General features: G+C 34.9%; 3 protein-coding genes across 7 annotated transcripts in view; 2 read left to right on the forward strand and 1 right to left on the reverse strand.

The window, feature by feature from the left end:
- Positions 1–48: 48 nt before the first annotated feature.
- rig (rigor mortis) lies at positions 49–13,413 on the forward strand. 2 transcript variants are annotated; one of them, XM_036377235.2, is made up of 11 exons: positions 49–214; positions 276–1,618; positions 1,682–1,904; positions 1,968–2,304; positions 2,377–2,545; positions 4,049–4,202; positions 9,692–10,602; positions 10,695–10,851; positions 11,263–11,416; positions 11,488–11,745; positions 12,976–13,413. In XM_036377235.2, exons 1-11 carry the CDS (start codon positions 166–168, stop codon positions 13,097–13,099), a joined length of 3,879 nt encoding a protein of 1,292 aa, XP_036233128.2. In that variant the 5' UTR covers positions 49–165; the 3' UTR covers positions 13,100–13,413. The 2 variants fall into 2 exon arrangements, with proteins under 2 accessions (XP_036233128.2, XP_036233124.2); XM_036377231.2 differs by having other exon boundaries at positions 276–1,904.
- On the reverse strand, positions 4,220–8,062 carry LOC106621583 (cilia- and flagella-associated protein 206). The gene is made up of 5 exons (XM_014240514.3): positions 7,379–8,062; positions 7,132–7,312; positions 5,155–5,504; positions 4,841–5,092; positions 4,220–4,775 (listed from the first exon to the last, which is right to left on the reverse strand). Exons 1-5 carry the CDS (start codon positions 7,823–7,825, stop codon positions 4,275–4,277), a joined length of 1,731 nt encoding a protein of 576 aa, XP_014095989.1. The 5' UTR covers positions 7,826–8,062; the 3' UTR covers positions 4,220–4,274.
- Positions 13,414–17,282: 3,869 nt separating the features above from the next.
- Rcd6 (Reduction in Cnn dots 6) overlaps positions 17,283–20,436 on the forward strand; it is a 32,040-nt gene continuing 28,886 nt past the window's right edge. Inside the window, exon 1 of one of the 4 annotated variants that reach the window (XM_070108347.1) lies at positions 17,283–17,752. The gene's annotated coding sequence lies outside the window, so the exon portion shown is untranslated. The remainder of the gene's footprint in view (positions 17,753–20,436) is intronic. The other 3 variants (XM_070108348.1, XM_036378001.2, XM_070108349.1) reach the window with 3 other exon arrangements.

Consider the following 20,436-nt stretch of genomic DNA (forward strand, 5'->3'; position numbering starts at 1 on the left):
TGAAAAGATTTTCCAGTAATAACGATAAGTCGACGATCGTAGCATCTCTAATAAAAAGGAAAATTTGAACTCGCAAACCAAAGACGCCGGCCAAGGAGTGTTTACAAAAAAGTGACGAAGGTGTTGTACAAAAGTATTCGTATAAAACACGTGCATATCAAAAATATGGTTTTGGCAAAAGTGCCAATTACTCCACAATGGAATTTAACAAACGGTAAATATGTAAATTGTGTGTAAGTTGTCGTGGTACTAATATTTATGTTTTCTTAACAAAGGATGTGTTTGCACACCGGATGGTGGTTTCCTTTATGTAGGTTCACGCAGTATTAACTATGTCGGTCCAATTCAACAAGTTGATGGCGGCGACGATGAAAATAAGCCGCCGGTCATCAAAGTTTTCCACACACGTCAAAGTATATTGAGTATAGATGTAGATCCCGGGTGGCCAATAGACACTGCCACAGCAGTGAAAGCCTCCGAAAATACTACTGAAGTGGCAAAAACTCCGACCACTAACAATCAACAAAAGTACTTTGCCGCCTTGGCACAGGATAATTCCGTACAGATTTGGGATTTCAACCGTGGTTGTGCGGTGAGTGGCCATAAGGCTCACTTTAGCACTGCGTTGTATATGGATGGCAATGGACCATCGCCGCAAGGTGATCATGTGCTATTAAGTTATATGCGCAATCGCAATGTGCTGTCGGTCAATGCACAAGATATTGTGGTGTATTGCGTGGCGTCTAATACTTATTGTCGCCGACCAATGTTTATTTCTAGCAAAAATCAAACACTAACGGTGCTACGCTGCTCGCCATACAATGAACATATCTTTGCTGTAGGCAACAATCGTGGTTTGGTTGTAATTGGTGACTTACAAAGTATGAGCACATTATATATGTTACGTGGGCATGAAGCTGCAATAACTTCACTTTCATGGTGTCCACAAAATGTGGCACCATTTAAACAGCAAAAATGTGCGCTAAAAAACGAAAACCAGACCGCGAAAACTTTAACTGAGGAACCCCAACAGATAATTGAGGATGCAAAGCAGTCAAACGCTGCACCAAAGCAAAATTCTAAAACGCAAAATAATGCGAAAAAATCGATTATGCCAGTCGGTAATGATGACATCTTCGACATCTATGACTACGACTATTTGGAAAATGAATTTGGTGCTCCAACAGAAACGGAAAAGAAAGCGAAAGAAACTGCTGAAGAAATTGTTACTGAAAAATCTATGGAATGTGGTCCAACAACAAATTTTGATTTTGTCGAAGCATGCCAAAGTCTTAAAGGGGAAATTGATGCTTTGAAGCAGGAGCAAGATTACGGAGATGGTGATTCCAAACAATTGCCCGATGTCACGCTGGCCGATTGTCAAAAGGTAGCTTCTGCTGACAATTTATCTTCCAGTTGCGGTGACGACAGCGGTGAGTCAACCGAAGGTAGCTTAGATTTAGCTGAGCGTTCATCGGACGACGAAGTTTGCGTCGATGGTGGAGAGTTAAATCCAAAACAACAAATACTTCATCAGGCAGAAGTGCATGCAGAGCAATCCAACGATTTAGAAAAAAAAGAAATTAAAGAGAAGTCGGATTTTGTCACTACTAAGCCTGTAATAAACGAAAATATTGTTGAAAATGTTGATAAAAACCCAACTAAAGCAGATGTATTAAAGGTTGATGATGATAAACGCACTGTGACTTCAGAAAGCAATTCGGAACAACCGTCCATAGACGGAGTGATATCTCAAGACAATTCTAACACTGCCGAAAAGAAAGATCAGCAACCCTCACTGCTGGCTTCCGCTAGTGTTGATGGCAGTTTTTGGATTTGGAATACAAACACCGGCGCAAGTTGTGACCGCTTGCGTGCTATAAACGCAGGCAAACATGGCAAAAGTAAGTATTATTTATATTACAATAATAAAAGCAAGTAATTAGAAATAATTTTCAATCCTTTAGACACCAGCATACAAATTGACTGGCTGAGCTCAACTGAATTCCTAACCACAAATAAAACTGGTGAACTGTCACTTTGGTCAATGGTACAAGATCCACCAACTACTGCCACAAATCCGAAACAGCAACGTTACAAGTTCAAAGCAGACAATAAAAAATCGTTTCTTCAGCGCAGCGTCATGTCCTTCAGCATTTCGCATGCACACAGCTTGCTCTGGTGCTTGTCATCGTATCGTGAAATAAGTTGCGAAAATTTGCAGACTGAAAAACTGTTGCTCAAATATTGTTGTGCTTCCACGAATGTTTCGGCGATGCGTGAGTGCCCGGATGATATGAATAAGTAATTAATTTCATATTTATACATTCACAGACAAGTATTTAATAACAATGTCTTTGCGATTATTATTTGTAGAATTGCTTTGGCTTTCTCGGATCGTCGTGTTGGTATCATTGACATATCCAAGATGTCTGCCACTAATGTGTTCATCGAAAATTTCATATCGCGCATCGATGCTTCTGTCTTGGCGCTTGTTTGGAGTCCGGATAGTAAGCGCTTGGCATTTGGTACGCTAGAGGGCAGGGTGAGTGCGCTTTATAACAAGTTATTGTGAACAAATTTTATATGTTTTTTTCAACTATTCCTATAATACAATGGAAAATCACTCACGCCTGCTTCCCATATAATAAAACTTTAAGTTCCATCTGATTCTTTCACTTCCAATATACAAAACAAAATTCGGGATAAAACTAATGCCCTTAAGGTATTTAAACTTTAAAAATTATCGAAATCGGGCCATAACTGTTTAAGGATCCAGTGATCAAATATCTGGACCCCAGTGCATTTGGCTGAGTTTCTCGGTCAATCTGTGAGTTCTGGTATTGAAATTCGGGGAGAATATTTTGAGTATTAAATGGGTAAAATCATTGGTCAATGCCTCCCTTAGCTCTCATATACCTAATGAAAATATTTTCGAACTTCCGGTCGACTTTTATCGGTCAATATGTAAGAAATTTTAATGAAATTCAGAAAGAGTCTCTTTCTAATAACAGTGTATCTTCTTGCCTGTGATTGTAAATAAGAAATGCTATTGCATTACTTTTAATGCTTCCTACTTTTGAAATATATACGAAAATCCCATATATCACTTATGATTTAATTATATAAGGTTGTGTTGATACGGAGCGTGCTTCCTCTTATGAAAGAAGTGTCTGTATCCATAATGTCAAAAAAAATGTTTTTTTTGTTTGTTTTTCTTTCTGTTTTCAGTTTGATGATTTTGTGTGATTTACAATCTATTCGTATTCAGTTATCACTCAAAATCGTTACGCATTTTCATTGGTTGAATTCTTTGAACTGTTTTTTTTTAAATCATAAAATCATAACCATACAAGGCAAAACGGCTGATTTTGACAACTTGTTGTTTTTGTGCTATCGACACAATTTTATATAATTCAATCATGATATCACTTTACCTTGCGAGAGCATAAAATATTGTTGTTGTTGTTGTTGTTGTAGCGGCAGAATTCTGCCGAGTTGACAGTCCTTGGATAAATCCGGGTCCGTTCCGGTTACATAGACCCGACTGTCGTGGGCATAAAATGTTCGATTACACCGTTCATTACTTGTCATTCTATTATTTTATTTATTTTTTATTTTTTTTTTTACATTTTGATTGGATTATTAATTCTTTAATTTTTTTATTTGTATTTTAATTTATTTTCATTTAATTAATTAATTTATCTATATTTTTTTTTTGTTTTCATTATAATTTTTTTTTATTAATTGTTGTTGTTTTTTTAAATTTATTTTTATTTATCTTTTTTTTATTTATTTATATTTATTATTATTATTTTTTCTTGTTTTTAAGTTATTGTTTTTCTTTTAACTCTTTTATTAGAAAATATTATTTTAATGCTTTTAATTATAACCTTTGAATTTAATTAATGTATATATTTTATTATTCGAAAAAAGAATTAGCCTTTTTTTTTGACTAATATATATGTATATACTTGTACACCTTCATACATATGTATGTTATAAATTTCAAAAAAATCTTTAAACTAATTTTAATATATCCCAACAGGTCGGCATCATCCATGTGGAGTCTGGTAAACCCACCATCACTTTCAACCCATTCTGTGGCAAGCCCATTTATTCCATTGATTGGCAAGGCGATCACATTTTCGTGGTTAGCAACGATATTTTGGCCGTTTACGATACAAATTCGGAGCAAAAAGGTAAGTAAGCGTAACGATTTACATACATACACATATTTATTACAAAAAAAAATGTCATTACAATAACCACAATCAATTTGTACGATGTCCGTATGGCAAGCTTTCGTTTTGCGCATTCATGGTGCCGTACGACAAAGCGGTTTGCTGCGCATGCGTCTGCAGCTTTCGTATATACGCCAGGTGTATGGTTTCGCGATGAAAGTCCCACTTGTTCCAAGTGACATTTATGCGATTCGAAGGCGTAAGATCGTTTACAACAACCATCTCCGTTTGCGTGCCACTCGCCGATATTTGTTTGCCCTTGCGGTTCTTGCGCTCGTCAACAAAGTCCTTTTGTAGAATCACATCGGTCAGTCCGAAGAGTAAAATAAGATCGACGGAAGTGTAAATTGCCGTCTTCAGTGTGTCTATGAAGTCCTCGAAATAACGTTCGGCATATTTTGCGAATTCGATATTTGCAAAACCGAAGCGAAATTGTGAGTCTTCGCAAAGTTTCTTCGTTAGAAAAGCGGGCATCAGTAAACCGTTAGTTAGTGCGAGGCTTAAAGCGCAGTAATTTTGAAAGTTCAACGTCTACAAAGACACTTCCCGTTAAATACTATAAATCTACAATATTTCTTCGGGGAAATGGTACGAACCACATTCTGCAGTGACGTCATTACTGGATGCGCCTTGTTGGTACGTTCCATAAGTTCATCGAATGTTGTTAACAGATCCTTTTTCACCACTTTGCGTCGCACTTCGGTTATTTTCAAAAGTTTACGAAAATTTTCCTTGATTTCTTCGCTTACATACTCGTCTAGCTGTTCTTTGAGCCGGTTCAGTTCGGCTAAGTGGCTTAGCGACAGCAGTAATGAGGTCCATAAATGCGAGAGGTACTTAAAATGTGGCTGCAAGAAAAGAAATATTAAATCTAATTTTTTAAAAATTGTCTTCGTTTTCTTTTACTTACGAACACCAACTCCGATTCGATTGCTGTGCGATATTTTAGTATCTCATTGATTTTCTCTATTATACAGTCCATCTTCTTTTGATCCAGATTAACTAGATATTCAGTTTTCTCAAATGCCTCGACTATATTTTTTAGCAGTTTATCATACGAACTGAACAAGATGACATATTTATTAATTTCGCGCACTTTCTCGATGGGCCACTTGCAATGGACCTTCTTCTCTTTTGTGTCCACCTGTATTAGATTGCCGATAGCCTCTATGCCAGTCGCTATGTAGTGATCGATATCTTCTAGCGCGGCTTCAAGTGCTTCTCGTGTATTCGTTTTTGCCATTTGAATATCAGTTAAGACTGTTAGGTGGAAAAAGAGGGAAACATTTCAATAAAGTGGGGTTTTTTTTTTTGTCGAAACTCGCAAAAGTAAAGTCTTTTTTCGATAAGAATAGTTATATGAAGAGTACGGCAGTCTAAACTTTCAAAGACATCGACAAATTGCATTTTTTTTTGCTTTGGCAAACACTACAATCGTTTCTTCAAAAATCAATTTTTTATGGAAACTCCTAATGTGAGGTCTAAAGTACATAATCGGTTTACAAAATAAGGAATTCTGGACACAGTTGATATCGACATTCTTAATATTGTAAAACTATGTGTTCTAATGAAACAACCGGTGCTGTGTTGGAACCTCCGACCAGTAACAATCATTTGTTATTATTTCCATCTGCTCGAATTGGCACTATTTCTATAAATATGTGTAAATTCTGAAGCTATCTGACTATGGGGACGTGTCTATATGATTTCCGTCTTTCGATTAATGACCAAAGCCTTAGTGTCACGGTCCATAATCTTTACTGTAGTAGATTGTAATTCAGTACAGAAAACCCAAAACCTTATTGAAAGAAAGATCTGAGGCCGAGATTTGTACCAATAAAACATTCAGCCTCATAGCTAACAAACACTACGTAAAGACTAAAATTTCCACAACAGCCGGTTCTACGTTACCGGAATTTACGCGGATTTTATCCTGCCAAAGCTGTTATTTCGGCGATCTAACTCTGTATGGAAGTTTGTCATCATTGGAGCAACACCTTATATCCTGCATGCATACTGGATTTGAGTCCAACCCTGGCCCGGAAATATTCTTCTGCTGCGTTTGCGTCAAAAGGCTCCATCCAAACTCCATCTCGGCTTGTTGTAATACATGCAATGAATGAAGCCATCTTAAGACCTGTTCAGACCTTAAGACACATGGGGTGGTAGTAGATCCCAAGTTTTGTGGCCCCATCTTGTTAACTCACAGCTGCGACACTAACCTCTATGACCGTGCAAATTGCGTCTAGTACGCGCACTGCTCCACCACTCCAGTTGAGTAGGCCAAAAGGAACGGTCCTCAGGAGCTCAAGTATGCTGCATGACCTGGGAGTCTGATCAATGAATGCAATGAGTGCTCTGCATGACTCTAATTCCTCCTTGCATGCATAATGAATCCAACTCATTTAGCACCCTTTCCTGGGCCTCCCTTACGCCCTGCCACCTAAACAGGTTGTAGATAATTGCTATAACAACCACAATGAAAAGCCTCAAATTGACGGACGAAAAGACCTTAACTTAGAGTTACTACGTGAGGTTCGAGCCCGAGATATTCACTATGTCTTCAGTTTGAGTCGAGTTTGCAGTTGAACTGGTTCTTGTCGAGAATTTATAGTTCTTAATAAAATTATCAGCCTTGCTACCCGTCACCTTGTCCACCGCGTTCAAGTACATTGCCGGGTCTCTACAGATAGTCTAATAAACAGTATTTGTCACGCCTCAACACCTCGTTGATTATTGCTTTCGGAGTCAAACTGCGCCCAACGCAGCCTTAGCCTCTGTAGCGTTATCCGTGATGCGTCTTATCAAAACTTTTCAAGTAAAAATTTACTCGTCCCACTTGAGAACCTTTATCATATAGTCCGAAATAAATTCGTTGTCTACTCACTGTCACGCATATTTTCCCGTTCGCCAGTCGGGTCACAATTATTGTAGATAAGTATACCACATACAGTGGCTGTCAAACGCTGTAGATACTCCAAACGATGATAGCGTTTCTTCAATACAAAATTCTGCAGATCGCCGTGGCTGAGTACGCTTTTAAGACTTTGTCGCGTCTGCTTCAAGAGCTTCAGAAAAGAATTCATGTTAAATTAGAAAAAACGAAGTCTACTTAGTCATCGCATTCTACTTACAACATGATTCTTCGGATCGCCGATATTATAACTGGCAATTATGAAGACCTGTATCTTGTAGAGCATTTCATCCAGCTGCTTTTCGTTGCTCGTCTCCGGATACTGCAGTATGCCCATGATAAGCATTTGCAGCTTCTGTTGAAAGCTCTCCTCGTAGATTTCTTTCAAATGGTGTATATTCAGTTCGCGGAAATTTCGAAAACAATAGGTCATTAATAGATTGCACATAGTTGGATCTGTCTTGTTCTTATATAGTTGTATTGCATTCTGCTTTAGTTGCAGCAGTTTGCAGTTATTCGCTGTTTCGTACCGCAGGCCAAGACGTGCGTCGCGCGCTAACAAATGTACGTAGAAATATGCGAAATTTTGGTCGACTTCCAAGCCGCTCGCTTTGCATTCCTCTATGAATTGTACGAAAATTCGCGAGAAGTCATTTTTAACCGACATACCGTTATTTATTTATTGGATAGAAATGTTGAAAAAATTAAAAAAATATTCTACAATATATGTTGGTGCTTTCAAAGGATTCCACTAAAATATCGAACAAGCGAATTTCTACCGCGACGTTTGGTTGGACCGTAACTCTGACAACCGACGTTAAGGCTGTTGAAAAAAATATAAAATAAAAATGGAAAAAATTTCAATTACAAATATTTGGCCAAACGAAAATTTTAGAATCGATTTGAAATTTGTAAGGGTAGCCAGATCTAATGTATTTTTATTTTTATTATATAACAGTTGCCAAAAAAAATAAGTAGCCAAACGCTCTAGGCAATGTGTTCGCATTCAAATTCCTTACTTTGCGGCACTTGAGTCTAAGGAGTCTTTAAAAATTAAGAAAGACAAAAAATTATATTTTCATAGAACGAATTATTTAATATAATAAAAGAAAATGAATCTTTAAAATTAATAAAACCAGTATGGAAAGGCTAAAATCGTTCGTAACTGAAGGCCATACGTATAGGTAAATACAAATATTAAGGGGGATCCATTTCGAGGTTCCCTACTTTTTAAAGGATAAAACACAGTAAATTCAAATTTAATGGGTAATTTTTATTATTATTCGAAAGCACATTCTTTGGAATTTATTTCATGAAGATTATCTCTTTCAAATGTTGGCCGCGGCTACGTCTCAGATGGTCCATCCGTTGAGTCCCATTTTGGATGACTCGTTTGAACATTTCGACTGGTAACTGAGCCAGATATGGGCCTTATCGCCGAACAAAATTTGTCTCGAAAACGTCGGATCTTCTTGGATCTTTTCAAGAGCCCATAGAGCGAAGCGATGTCGCTTGAGAAGGTTGAGCGGCTTCAGTTCTTACACAAGCTGTATTTTGTACGCTTTCAATTTAAGATCTCGAAATAAAATGTCCCAAGTCGTTCCATAAGTCAGTGTGAGTTGCTGCGAACGGCGCCGAATCGACTCTCCACGGTCTTTGTGTACACTCTTAGCTACGGCCGCTATATTTTCTTCACTGCGTGCTGGACGTGGTCTGTTCGGTCGAATATTATCCAATAAATATCACATGACAGCTTAACACGACTCATGCGTGATCTGTTAAAAAAAGGCTATTGAAAAAAGTACCTCTATATGGATCACCCGTTACTTGCTCATCTATTTACATATATTTAATTAGAATACCGCGATGCCGGTGTAAGGTTCGTGACTGCAGGCATACCTTTCTTCTGGTAAGAGGTAAAGTGTATCCAAGTGTGTTTTTGAGACGTATATAATTGGTAAGATCTACGCGAAAAGATTAATATATGAAAAACTCTATCCAAGGTTGTTTTTTTAAGATTATATCTCAAAATATTTGTATCTTTGTATTTAAAATACCGTAGTGCGTAGATCATTCTGGTCCCTTGCCGTTACTAAACTCATTTGATGCACTGCCGGACTGCCGGTGCTCCTATTAATTTTTGTACGTTTGCAATCTCAAGTCGTTGATCCACAATATGATTCGTTGAGTAGGGTGGTTCTCATAAGTTGCCACCTGCCATATACGCCATTCTTCTACGATTTAAGATACTAGGACACCCAAAGAACATGGGATCGCTTAGTGGGATACGGGAAGGGAATAATCGGCTTCGATTGATGATTTGACTTTCAGAGCATCATACACCTGGAAGAGAGTTTCTTAAGGAGTTAAATGCTTGTCTATCGATGTTATTTTTGGCCTGTCTTTAGAACACCTTCTTTGTTAGGTTTTGGTCAGACTTGTAAACCAACCGATTGCCCTTTTTTCGTCAGTTTTCATCAGTTTCTCTCTTTTGTACTGTACTAACTTATGGCATTTTCCTCCCGATTTTTAGATGCACACGTCATCCGTGAGGTTAAAAGCATCTCAACTGTGTCGGTACATGATAACTTGCTTTACGTTGGTACCCAACGCGGACACGTACAAGTGTACCATCGGAATCCCAATCTCGCATACTCCTACACCCTAGTACAGGATGTACCGTTAGCACCACGTTACATCACTGAAATCTCTTGGAGCCCAATAGCCAGCGACCATGTCGCTGTTGTGGCCAATGCCAACAACATACACATACTGAAATCGCACTCGCCAGATGGTGTACTTACACCGGTGCGACGTATTGAGATCAAAAACCCCAAGGCTGCCAATGCCTGCGTCAAATGGAGCAATCGCAATGCCAACGAGTTTCTCACGTGCGGATTCGACGGTGGCGTACGTGTTTGGGATCTAAATTCGACTACGAATGATGAGAAATTCCTCAAACAATTTCCCTGTCCCATGACATGTGGTCTGTTCTTTCCGACCGATGAGGCAATTGTGATGTGCGCCGGCAAATCAACTTCGGTGGAGCTCTTCGATATGCGTTTGGAGGAGTCTGTGGTTTATTCGGCGTCGAAATGGAAGCGCTCCAACTTGCACACTTTGGACCAAGTAAAATGGGCCATGAAAGTACCCACACGCACCGAAACGACAAAACCATTGACGGCAGCTGAGAAGCGTCGTCTCAAACGCGCTGAAATCGATAATGTAGGGAAGACCGAACTCGTGGAGTGTACGAACGGTGCTGCTGGCAATGGTGAGGGTGGCGCTGAGGTGACCGATCTGTTTAACGCGATGAAGTTGAATGAGCAAAACACGACGGTAGCGGTGGTGGAGAAGGCAGAAGGTCAAGCGAAGCCGGAGACAAAAGTGGCAAAAAGCCGCGAGGATAATATGGACTGGAGTTACGGCTCGATATTCATGAGGGTAATTGTACTATTTTTATGCTCACAAATATATTTTTATACTTGTATTTATATTTCTCATTTTTATTTTAATTTTATAAAAAAATATTCTAGACTCCGTCCACTGTATTGAGCTGGACTAGCAAGGAGCTCAATAAAAATGTTTTGGATAAATTGAATATGGTTTTAAGCAAACCAGGACCGCAAGGTTTTCTATGCCCCAAATTATTTGGTACTAAAGCGGATGCCGAAAAACTTTTGCAAATAGAATGTAAGTAGTATTCTTATAGAATTATTACGGTTTTTTAATACCATCGCTATCTAAAAACAAAAAAAAAAGTTCTATAAATCATAACACACCTCGACATTCGATTTTTGCTAAATGTTTCCAAAGCAACCACATTTAGAAGCCTCAAATGATTTATGGATCGAGTCAGAGTTTAAAGATGGTTTGGAAATTCTATATTTGATCAATTTTCTCTTAAATTTTCAATGAAATTACTTCAACATCTTTATTAAATCACTATGAAATGACACATACTATAAATTTTTCAACAAACCTAACCTTACTAATAAATTTTCAGTTGCTTAAGCTCATACAACAGTTATATTAGAATTCGATAATAGTCGATTTTATTTTAATTTTTTCATTCTAACTTTCCACATTTTTATATTCTTTTAGTAAGTCATATTAGGAGGTCGAAACCCACGGGCATACACAACTTATTTCTGACGCAGTTAAATTCTTCTACTCTCAAAGAGGAGATAATGCTTTGTCTAACGAAAAAACAGCTGAGCGAATGGCATGTCGCCTTGGCACCAACCATATCATACAAGTACTGTTACAATCATTATTTTATAGTTTTCGATTCTCTAGTTCATTAATGACTTTCGTGAATTTTCGAAGATTTTGGCAAAACGTGTGCCAGTCCTTCGCCGAGCAACTACTAGAAAAGGGCTATGCTCTGCAAGCAGCTACCTACATGATGGCGATGCATCGTCATGCGGAAGCCATCGAAATGCTCTTGTCGAAATACTACTACACGGAAGCGCTACTGATCGGACGCGTTCATTTGCAAGGCGACGATCCGTTATTGGTGACCATAATCGATAAATGGATTGCACATTTAGCTATGGCAGGCAACCTCACTGGGTCGGCGTTGATGTAAGTACAAAAACTAATAACAAATATTATTTTGTGATAGTTGCAAAACATAAAAATTTGAAAAAAAACACAAAAAAAAATTATAAAAGAAATAATAAAATAAAATGTTATATACTATTAAAAAATTTAATTAAAAATATGTAACCCCAAAATAAAGAAAAAACTTAAAAAAATATAACTTCAAACAAAACGTAAAAAGCAAAGGAAAATAATAAGCTCAAAAAACCTATACTAACTCAACACTTTAATCAAACAAAAATGTTAAAAATTAAAAAAAAATTATTTAAACAGCTGTGTTCATTGAAATAGCAGTGCAGCAAAAGCGAAACTATATAAAAACAACCCCATTAGATTTGCGCAAATTCGTGCATTTTTGGCTGTTCACTGAAAGAGCAGTTTTTGGTTTTTTCGACAAATAGTATTGAAAACATTTGTAAATGTGTGCGTAGTAAGTTTGATTGAGTATATTATTATACTTTAAGTTACAATGCACTACAACAATGGAAAATTTTAATTATATACATATATACTTTGACTTCTGCTGCACTGCTATTTCAATAAACACAGCTGTATATTAACAAATAAAGTTAAAAAAAAATTTTAACTTGAAAATAATTTTACATTAAAAATCAAATTAAATAAATCTAAATTTAGAAAAAAACGAAAAAATTGCCAAAAATATTTTAAAAAAATTTAACTTTAAAATAATTTTATTTTAATTCTTTTAAATTTAAAATATATTTAACTTAAAATCATAAAAAAATTAATTACATCGATTTTTAATTCTTTAATAATTATTCATGAAAAAATAATAATAAATAAAATTAAAAAAAATTATTTTAACTAAAAAAAACAACGCTAAGCTTGAAAGAAATTAATTTAAAAAAATAGTATCTTAAAAAATGAATTTAAAACATTCCATTTAATTTAACTGAAAAAAAATTAAAATTGAAGAAAGTAAAATATTTAAAAGGGCTTCAGATTTCTTTCCTTTTAAATTTACTTAATTTTTATCAAAGTATTAAGTTTTTTATACAATCTTGGAAAATAATAAAACAAATATTAATTGCTAATTAAAACTAATTTAAAAAGAGTTGATAAGATAAAAAATTAAAAACAAATAAATATTTTTAACCAAACCAAAAAAAAAAAAAAAAATTAACGCAGATTTCACTCACATTTAATTTACTAATTTTTAACTAAATATTTATTTTTTCACATAATTTCTAGTTCCGTACTCAGTGGACAGTTTAATCGTGCCCATGACATCCTATCTAAGGTGCGTAATATTTATCCGGAAATCGAACGGGTCCTGGAAAAGTTGAATAGAAAGCAACAGCAGACAAATAAATAGGATCAGTAAACACTTTGTTATTTACAAAAACAATACATACATATGAAAAACCATATTTAAATTGTGCGAGCGCATACATTTCTCAATAATAGTTATATATTTACATATATACATGCATACATACATATATACACATATGTTGAAGTATAGTAGTGTTTAGGAATTGCTTGAATGGCATTGTTATTGTTTACTCTACTTTTACGTTATTGTAACAGTAAAATCTCTAATTTTCATAATTTTTATACAAATGAATTTCTAAGTAACTGTTTTTGAAAACCATGAGGAAATAAAGAAATGAACTCAAAGTTGAAAAAGTGTTGTGGAAAATGTTTTGTTAAAAATTGTAACTAACGGTAAGGTAAATTCTAAGTTGTGTATGATTGCTTTACAGAAATCCTTACATACATAAATAACTAGCCGGACATTCCGCGCATATGATAATATTAAGTGGTTCCACTGAGGTCGAATTTCATAGTTTCTTTTGGTTCTCCTGTTTTTGCCGGCAGAAAACATACGTCAAAAATGTTTGAATAATACTACTGACACCGTAGTCCCGACACGGTAGTCGATTCTATAAATGTTTGGATCTATTCGGATATATTCAATATAACAGCACGATAATGAGTCGCTATATGTGGAACTTCCCGAGTTTCACTCAGTCGCAAACGTAGCGGCATAGAGACCACTTATTTTCGCATCTGTTAAAGTCGACAAAGAAATGGCTTCCTTCAGGTCTTTTCTGGGACTTTGCTTATAAAAAATAACTGGTCAGATGCAGACTTTCCCTATTCGAGTTTAAAATCTTAATATTTAGCCGCTCTTTTATGGTTGGATAAAAGAAGAGAATAATAGGTGAAGGTGAATATTTATTTTAAATGTTTCACTGATACTTGTATATCCGATCTAAATTTTGAAAAGTGACAGCCAACTGACAATAGCAATCATCTCTCTATATTAACCTTGTGACGAAGTTTGTAGCACCCAGAAGGAAACGTCGGAGACCCTATAAATTACATTTATATTATATATACATAAATGATATATTATGCACACATTCTTTCCTCTCCATTAATCATTGTACGGACCACTATAGCATATAATACAAATTGAACGATCAAAATAAAGTTCTCATATGGCATGGAAACTTTATTATTTGTGAAGCTTCGGTGTAACTGAAGTCAATATATTTTCTTATTTGTAGTGTGTTAGACAAAAAAAAAAAAAAATTGGTTCGTGAACGTTACAATAACGTCATAAACGAAAGAAGGTGAACGATTTGTCTACAATTTCTATGAAAGTTATAAAAGCTTATTACGTTTATGACGTTGCGTATCACAATCTTGTCCCTAGCATTTCTGGATAGGTGCCTTCTCATACTAGCACTGGGAGAGCCATTCTGACGGTAGTCATTTGACAATAATCATATAGCATTCACCCCAACTCAGTCGGGTAGATTTCAAAATTTATGATACAGATACATTTCCAGCTTTTGCTTCCAATCCATTTATTATGTGTTGGGGTCGATTTAGCCATATCCTTCTGTCTGTCCGTTTGTATATACGCAAACTAGTTCCCCTAGAGATATTGAGCTAAAAATTTTGCATATATCCTTTGCTCCCCGAAAAACTTTTTGGCCAGTACCACCAATATTGGGCCATCATAGCAACATAATACCAACTGACCGACCAAATTCAAAATAAAGATATTTTTATAGCCTTTTGTGCTACGGGTTTTCCAATTAGAGTGATTGATTAAAAAAAAAAAACACATTCATTGTTAAGGAAATTCAAATGATATTTATTTAGTGTGAAGCAAAATCAATACAATTAAGTTTTGAATATAACATCATTTAAATAGCCTCCACGACTTCTTTTGCAGTAACGAATTCGATGAACCACATTTTCTAGTACTTTTTCCACTAAATCAAGTCGTATGGCATGAAAAGCACGTTCAATATTGAATTTCAAAGCTTGAAGAGAGTCTAGTTTATTGCTAAAGACCAATGACTTTAAAGAACCCCACAAGAGGTAGTCTAATGGTGTTATAACACAACTTCTTGGAGGCCATTCAATGCCAAAATTTCTTGAAATTATCGAATCTCCAAACTTTTCTCGCAATAATTCGTTGGTTGCACATGCTGTGGCACGTAGCCCCGTCTTGTTGAAACCAGACATTGCCAAGATCAACATCTTCCAATTGCGGCCATAAAAAGTTTGTTATTATTGATCTCTACCGAATCTAATAGCTGTTCATGAATAATTTGTGGATCTTCGTACAATCAAAAAAAATGACAGATAATGACATTAAAAATGGCGGAAACGACACTTAGAAATCATATCATCCATATTGGAAAACACGATATAAGAAATGCACTTGTGAGGGATAGCTTCAGTCGCCGTTTTTTCTTGTTTCTATAATCTTAATTTGTCGCTAGGAGATTCGAACCAATGATCTAATAAACAAATATGTAGGGAGCTCAGTTATTGCTCTCGAATCTCAACCGACTCGAATTAAATGGGACTCTTCCGGCGCTTTGTTTGCTTTTCAACTTCTTATTCTTCTTAAGTTAAATTCATGTACATGTATTCTCAATTAATTAAAATATCTGGATCAACAAATTTTTCGGCTACGCGCTAATGTTATTATTATTTTAAGTACATACATACATATAAATGAATTTAGAGGTACAATTTTCACAGCGTAGGTATGAATGTGGTATGTGTACAATGAATAAAGTAAAGCAGACCATAAATTAAAACATAAATAATTGCTTTGCATTTCAATACTGAGGTGTGAATATTTACATATGTATATTTCTGGAGAATAACGAAATTTCCGCGAGGGGCGGCACATTCCCACAATACACCTCAAGAGTCCATCCTCCGCAACAGAAGCAGAAAAACAACAACAAAAATTTAATTAATGAAAGAACGAACAAAAATAAAAATTTGATTGTCCAAAAAAAAAAACACAACAATAAATATGCTCGCATTGTCCACTGTAAAGTTGCGCATATTTAATACAAGTACCCCGCACTCCCGCACCTGCGCTCCCTCAATCGCCGCTTATTCACTTGCTTCACATGAATACCGTTAAACCAACAGCTCTAGCTTTACTAAAACTATTTTAAGAAACGGCATTTCATACATTTTTGTTAACGCTTCTGTTTATGCCTTGAAATAAATTCAGATTCACACGCAAGTTAGCAAGCGAAGACGAAAAAAGCAGGCAACTATTGATATTAAAATTGGGCTACATTCATATATTTAAACAATAAAAAAGATAGACAAAACAGAAGGAAAGGAAAATATAACTAATGGAGGGAAAATTGAAAAAAAAGATCTGATCTGGTTTCTCCAAAGATCTGCAGAGAGAGTCTAAAATGGAATTATTATGATCTTCTTCAGATATCTCAGGCTCGTTCTGAGGAGTAAAGCTGTTTTATCGCAGAAAAACACGCTGAGATATATTAGTGTCGTCTAGAGGTGACCGTTAATCGAGACCTATTTTCGTACACATTTATGGAAACTGCAAGGCCGATGAGCTTTCATGCGATTATCCAATAGGCATACACGACTAAATATTTTGACGGACGCTGGTTGCCAAAGTTGTACTCATATGGCGGAAGGCGAGTTGGAATCATCTTATCACTTTCTTATCTATAGCCCGACATTTGCCAGACTAAAATTGAAACATCTTCATAGACACACCTTTGGAGAGTCTAGCAAAGTGACTGGTATTGATATTGAGCGCCTTAACATATTTGTGATGAGCTCAAAACTTTTCGTCGATATATGAGTTGATGCACTTGAAGGAGTTTTTGGGTAATACAAAGAATAATATACCAGTCCAAGTGACATCCAAATCATTTTACCAGTTTGAGACCTGACTTAGTAAGGCTGCTATGAATCAATTTCGTTTAACAAATTGACAATATTTAAAATTTATGTAAAATTTTCTACCAAATTCTCAAAATAAACCACTGTTCCCAAAAGGGTTATTGAGTGACGGAAGCAGAGCGCTACGCCAATGTCGACAGCTATGGCGCTCTCATAAACCGCACTCACTTTGAAATCAGTCAAATGCATTGCCGCCGAAAGGCCAGCGACGATGAAACGCCCGAAACCACAAAGCCGCAAAGGCGAAGCCAACGATCAGCGATCCAACTTGACAGTCGCAAAGGCGTCTGCGCATGCGAACGCAATCAGTTGCAAAGCAGTCGGCTTGGTGAACATACGTATAAATGAATAGTTGCGGTTAGCGTTTGGGCAAGCAATTAACTAGCGTGCGAGCGAACGAACGAACCAATGAGCGAGTAAGCAGACAAAATAGCGGTCAGACAGTAGTCGAACGCGCGGGTTCGTGTCTTAAGTCTTTAGTTCGTTTTCACTTTTCGCTTAACGGTGCGACTAGAGCGCCGGCAAACACACATACATACATATATACGTGTGTGTATGTAGTAGTAGTGTGAAGATTCTAGCGCTTGCGAGTGACGGCAACGCAAACAGTTCAAGATGCGCTGATGATAAATTCTTGTTAGCACAACGAGACAAACCACTCGAATATTTACGATATTGGCATAAATTAACTGTTGCTTTTGCGGTAATTACTATAAATAGTCTAACGAGACAGAGTGCGGAGTGGAGTTGAGCGGTATATTTGCATGTTTGGCAGATTTTGTTGTATTTCTTTAATGTTTTGTTTAAAGTGCGTGAAGTAATTAGTGCTGCTGGTCAAACGGGTGGCATGTGTGGCACACATACACACATACGCATGACATGCGCGTGTAAAACGTATTAACTGAATGTGTGACAAATAATTAAAAAGCAATTAAAGCTCTAATTGTGGAGAAAAGAAAGGGAAACACGCGTGTTTTGTTAGAAAAAGTATCTGCAAAGCAAGAGTTAAGACATGAAATGAAAATTGCTATTAAAAAATGATAAATGAAAAATCGATGTAAACAAAAACGAAAATAATAATACAATTAAATAAGATAAAAAATAATATAAAGAACTTAAATTTTATAAATAAAAATAAATACACATAAAAATATCTAAAATTATAAATAATAATAAAAAAAAATTGTAATTCAAATTTGTATATTTTTTATTTTAAATAGAAATATTTTTTTAATTATCATAAAAATAATTTAATATTAATTTTTTTTTTCTAATTTAATTTTTGGTCAATAACCTAAATTTAAAACTGTATATTTTTTACATTCTTAATATCCTTCATATTAATTATTATACACTGAAGAGGTTATTTTTTAATATATTGAATTTTGTAATTATTTGCACTTTTTGTTGTTGGATGATGAACCGACAATTTATTTAATTCTTTAATACAAAAATATGTTTGATTTAATTATCCTAATTTTTCACCTCTCAAAAACTTACTTTTAAAAAATTGAAAATAAGTACATATAATTGTAAAAATTTCATTACTGCTTATTTTAAATTCATTATTTATTATTATTATTATATGTATATGATATGTAATATGTACCTACATATATATTATTTATTTTTATTAATATTAAACTTTTTTCTTTATAGATTTTAAAGTTTTTCCTTTAGTTTTTTAAGGCTCTTGAAATAATCATTACGAAGTAAATATGTAAAAATAGTAAATAATTTAAAAACTTAAATATTGGGGCTTTAAATTAAAATCAATTAAATTTATTTATTCTATTTTCATTACTTCTATAGGTTTTGGTAATAAATTCACTTTTATTATATTTAAAGAAAAACTAATTTTAATTTTTTCCTTCGCTTAAATATTTTTGTTATTATTTGCTGTAAGGAATTCATTTTGGTTATAAATTTAAAAAAACTTTAATTTGTTTTTGTTTTAATTATAATAAATTTTTATATACATATATTTAAATAATATATAATTTTTTATTTAACTAGCTTTATTGAATTTTTTTTTGTGTTTTAGTAGACATTTTTTTTTCTTTATTTAATTAATTTATGCTACAGAGTGTAATAGCAACGGTTGTTTGTATCACCTAAAACTAATCGAGTTAGATTTATGGACGACTGTCTGTCCGTCCGTCTGTGCAAGCTGTAACTTGAAGAAAAATTGAGATATCTTTATGAAACTTGGTACACATGTTTTCGGGTACCGTAAAACGGTTGGTATTGCAGATGGGCGTAATCGGACCACTGCCACGGCCACAAAACGCCATTAATCAAAAAAAAATAAATTACGATAACAAGCTCCACAAGAAGATACAATACTCTTATTTGTATATATATCTTATAGTATATAGGATCACATTAGAGAGGGGCATCTGCAGTTTAAATTTTTTTAAAGTGAGCGTGGTCCCGACCCCTAATAAGTTTAATGTGCATATCTTCTATACCACTGAAGCTATAATAACAAAATCCCCTGGGAGCAAATATTTTTAGCATCACTATCGACGGTGTGAAAATGTGTGAAATCGGGTGACAAGCCCGCCCACTCCCCATGTAACGGTACTATTAAAAACTACTAAAAGCGCGATAAATCAAGCACTAAACAAGCCAGAGACATTAAATATTATCTCTGGGATGGTATAAGATGATTTTATAGGAACCACGTTCAAAATTAGATAGTGGGCGTGGCATCGCCCACTTTTAGTTGAAAACCCATATCTTGGGATCTGCTGAACCGATTTCAACTAAATTCGGTACATGACAGTTTTCTCATATTTTTATGTTATACGTCGAAAATGAGCGAGACAGTTTTCTCATATTTTTATGTTATACGTCGAAAATGAGCGAAATCGGATTACAACCATGCTTACTTCCTGTATAACATCATTTTAAATTCCTTCTGATTTTTTCACTTTTAAGTATGCAAATCAAGCAACAATGATTATATCGGCGTAAAACTTTTCGTGAATAATACGTTTAATGTATGCCACCTTGTGACCAAAATTATCTAAATTGAACCAAAACGGTTACATCCGAACTTAGCCCTTACTTACTTGTTTTTTTTTTTATTCACAGTATTTTTTTTATTACATATATTTTTTGCTTTATTTCAACTTAATTAATTTTTTTTAATGAATTAATGAGTTTAGCATCTCCCAAATAACTAACTATTTGTTATATTTTATTAACCTTTTAATTTCAATTTAATATTTTTTCTTTTTTCTTAGTAAAATTTTAAGCTTTTTCGTGTGTAGTTTTGTAATAAATTCTGTACTTTATTTTATTTTATATTATTTTTTTTTTACGTTTTCTTCTTTTATCTTAATTTTATATCAATTGTTATTGTTTCCAACTTTTTTCATTATTATTTTATTACTTCATTCACCTTTTTGCCGTGCCTTGAAACTTTGAAGC

This window comes from Bactrocera oleae, chromosome 4, assembly GCF_042242935.1.
Source record: "Bactrocera oleae isolate idBacOlea1 chromosome 4, idBacOlea1, whole genome shotgun sequence".
NCBI lineage: Eukaryota > Metazoa > Arthropoda > Insecta > Diptera > Tephritidae > Bactrocera > Bactrocera oleae.

What these genes read in the sequence shown, in the direction of transcription:
- rig (XM_036377231.2), top strand. Translation starts at nt 166, where the DNA reads ATGGTTTTGGCAAAAGTGCCAATTACTCCACAATGGAATTTAACAAAC. An exon ending in ACGGCTCGATATTCATGAGG is followed by an intron (nt 10,603 to 10,694) that starts GTAATTGTACTA and finishes AAAATATTCTAG; the next exon opens with ACTCCGTCCACTGTATTGAG. An exon ending in CTCACTGGGTCGGCGTTGAT is followed by an intron (nt 11,746 to 12,975) that starts GTAAGTACAAAA and finishes CATAATTTCTAG; the next exon opens with TTCCGTACTCAGTGGACAGT.
- LOC106621583 (XM_014240514.3), bottom strand. Translation starts at nt 7,825, where the DNA reads ATGTCGGTTAAAAATGACTTCTCGCGAATTTTCGTACAATTCATAGAG. An exon ending in TCGAATCGGAGTTGGTGTTC is followed by an intron (nt 5,093 to 5,154) that starts GTAAGTAAAAGA and finishes CTTTTCTTGCAG; the next exon opens with CCACATTTTAAGTACCTCTC. An exon ending in TGACGTCACTGCAGAATGTG is followed by an intron (nt 4,776 to 4,840) that starts GTTCGTACCATT and finishes GTGTCTTTGTAG; the next exon opens with ACGTTGAACTTTCAAAATTA.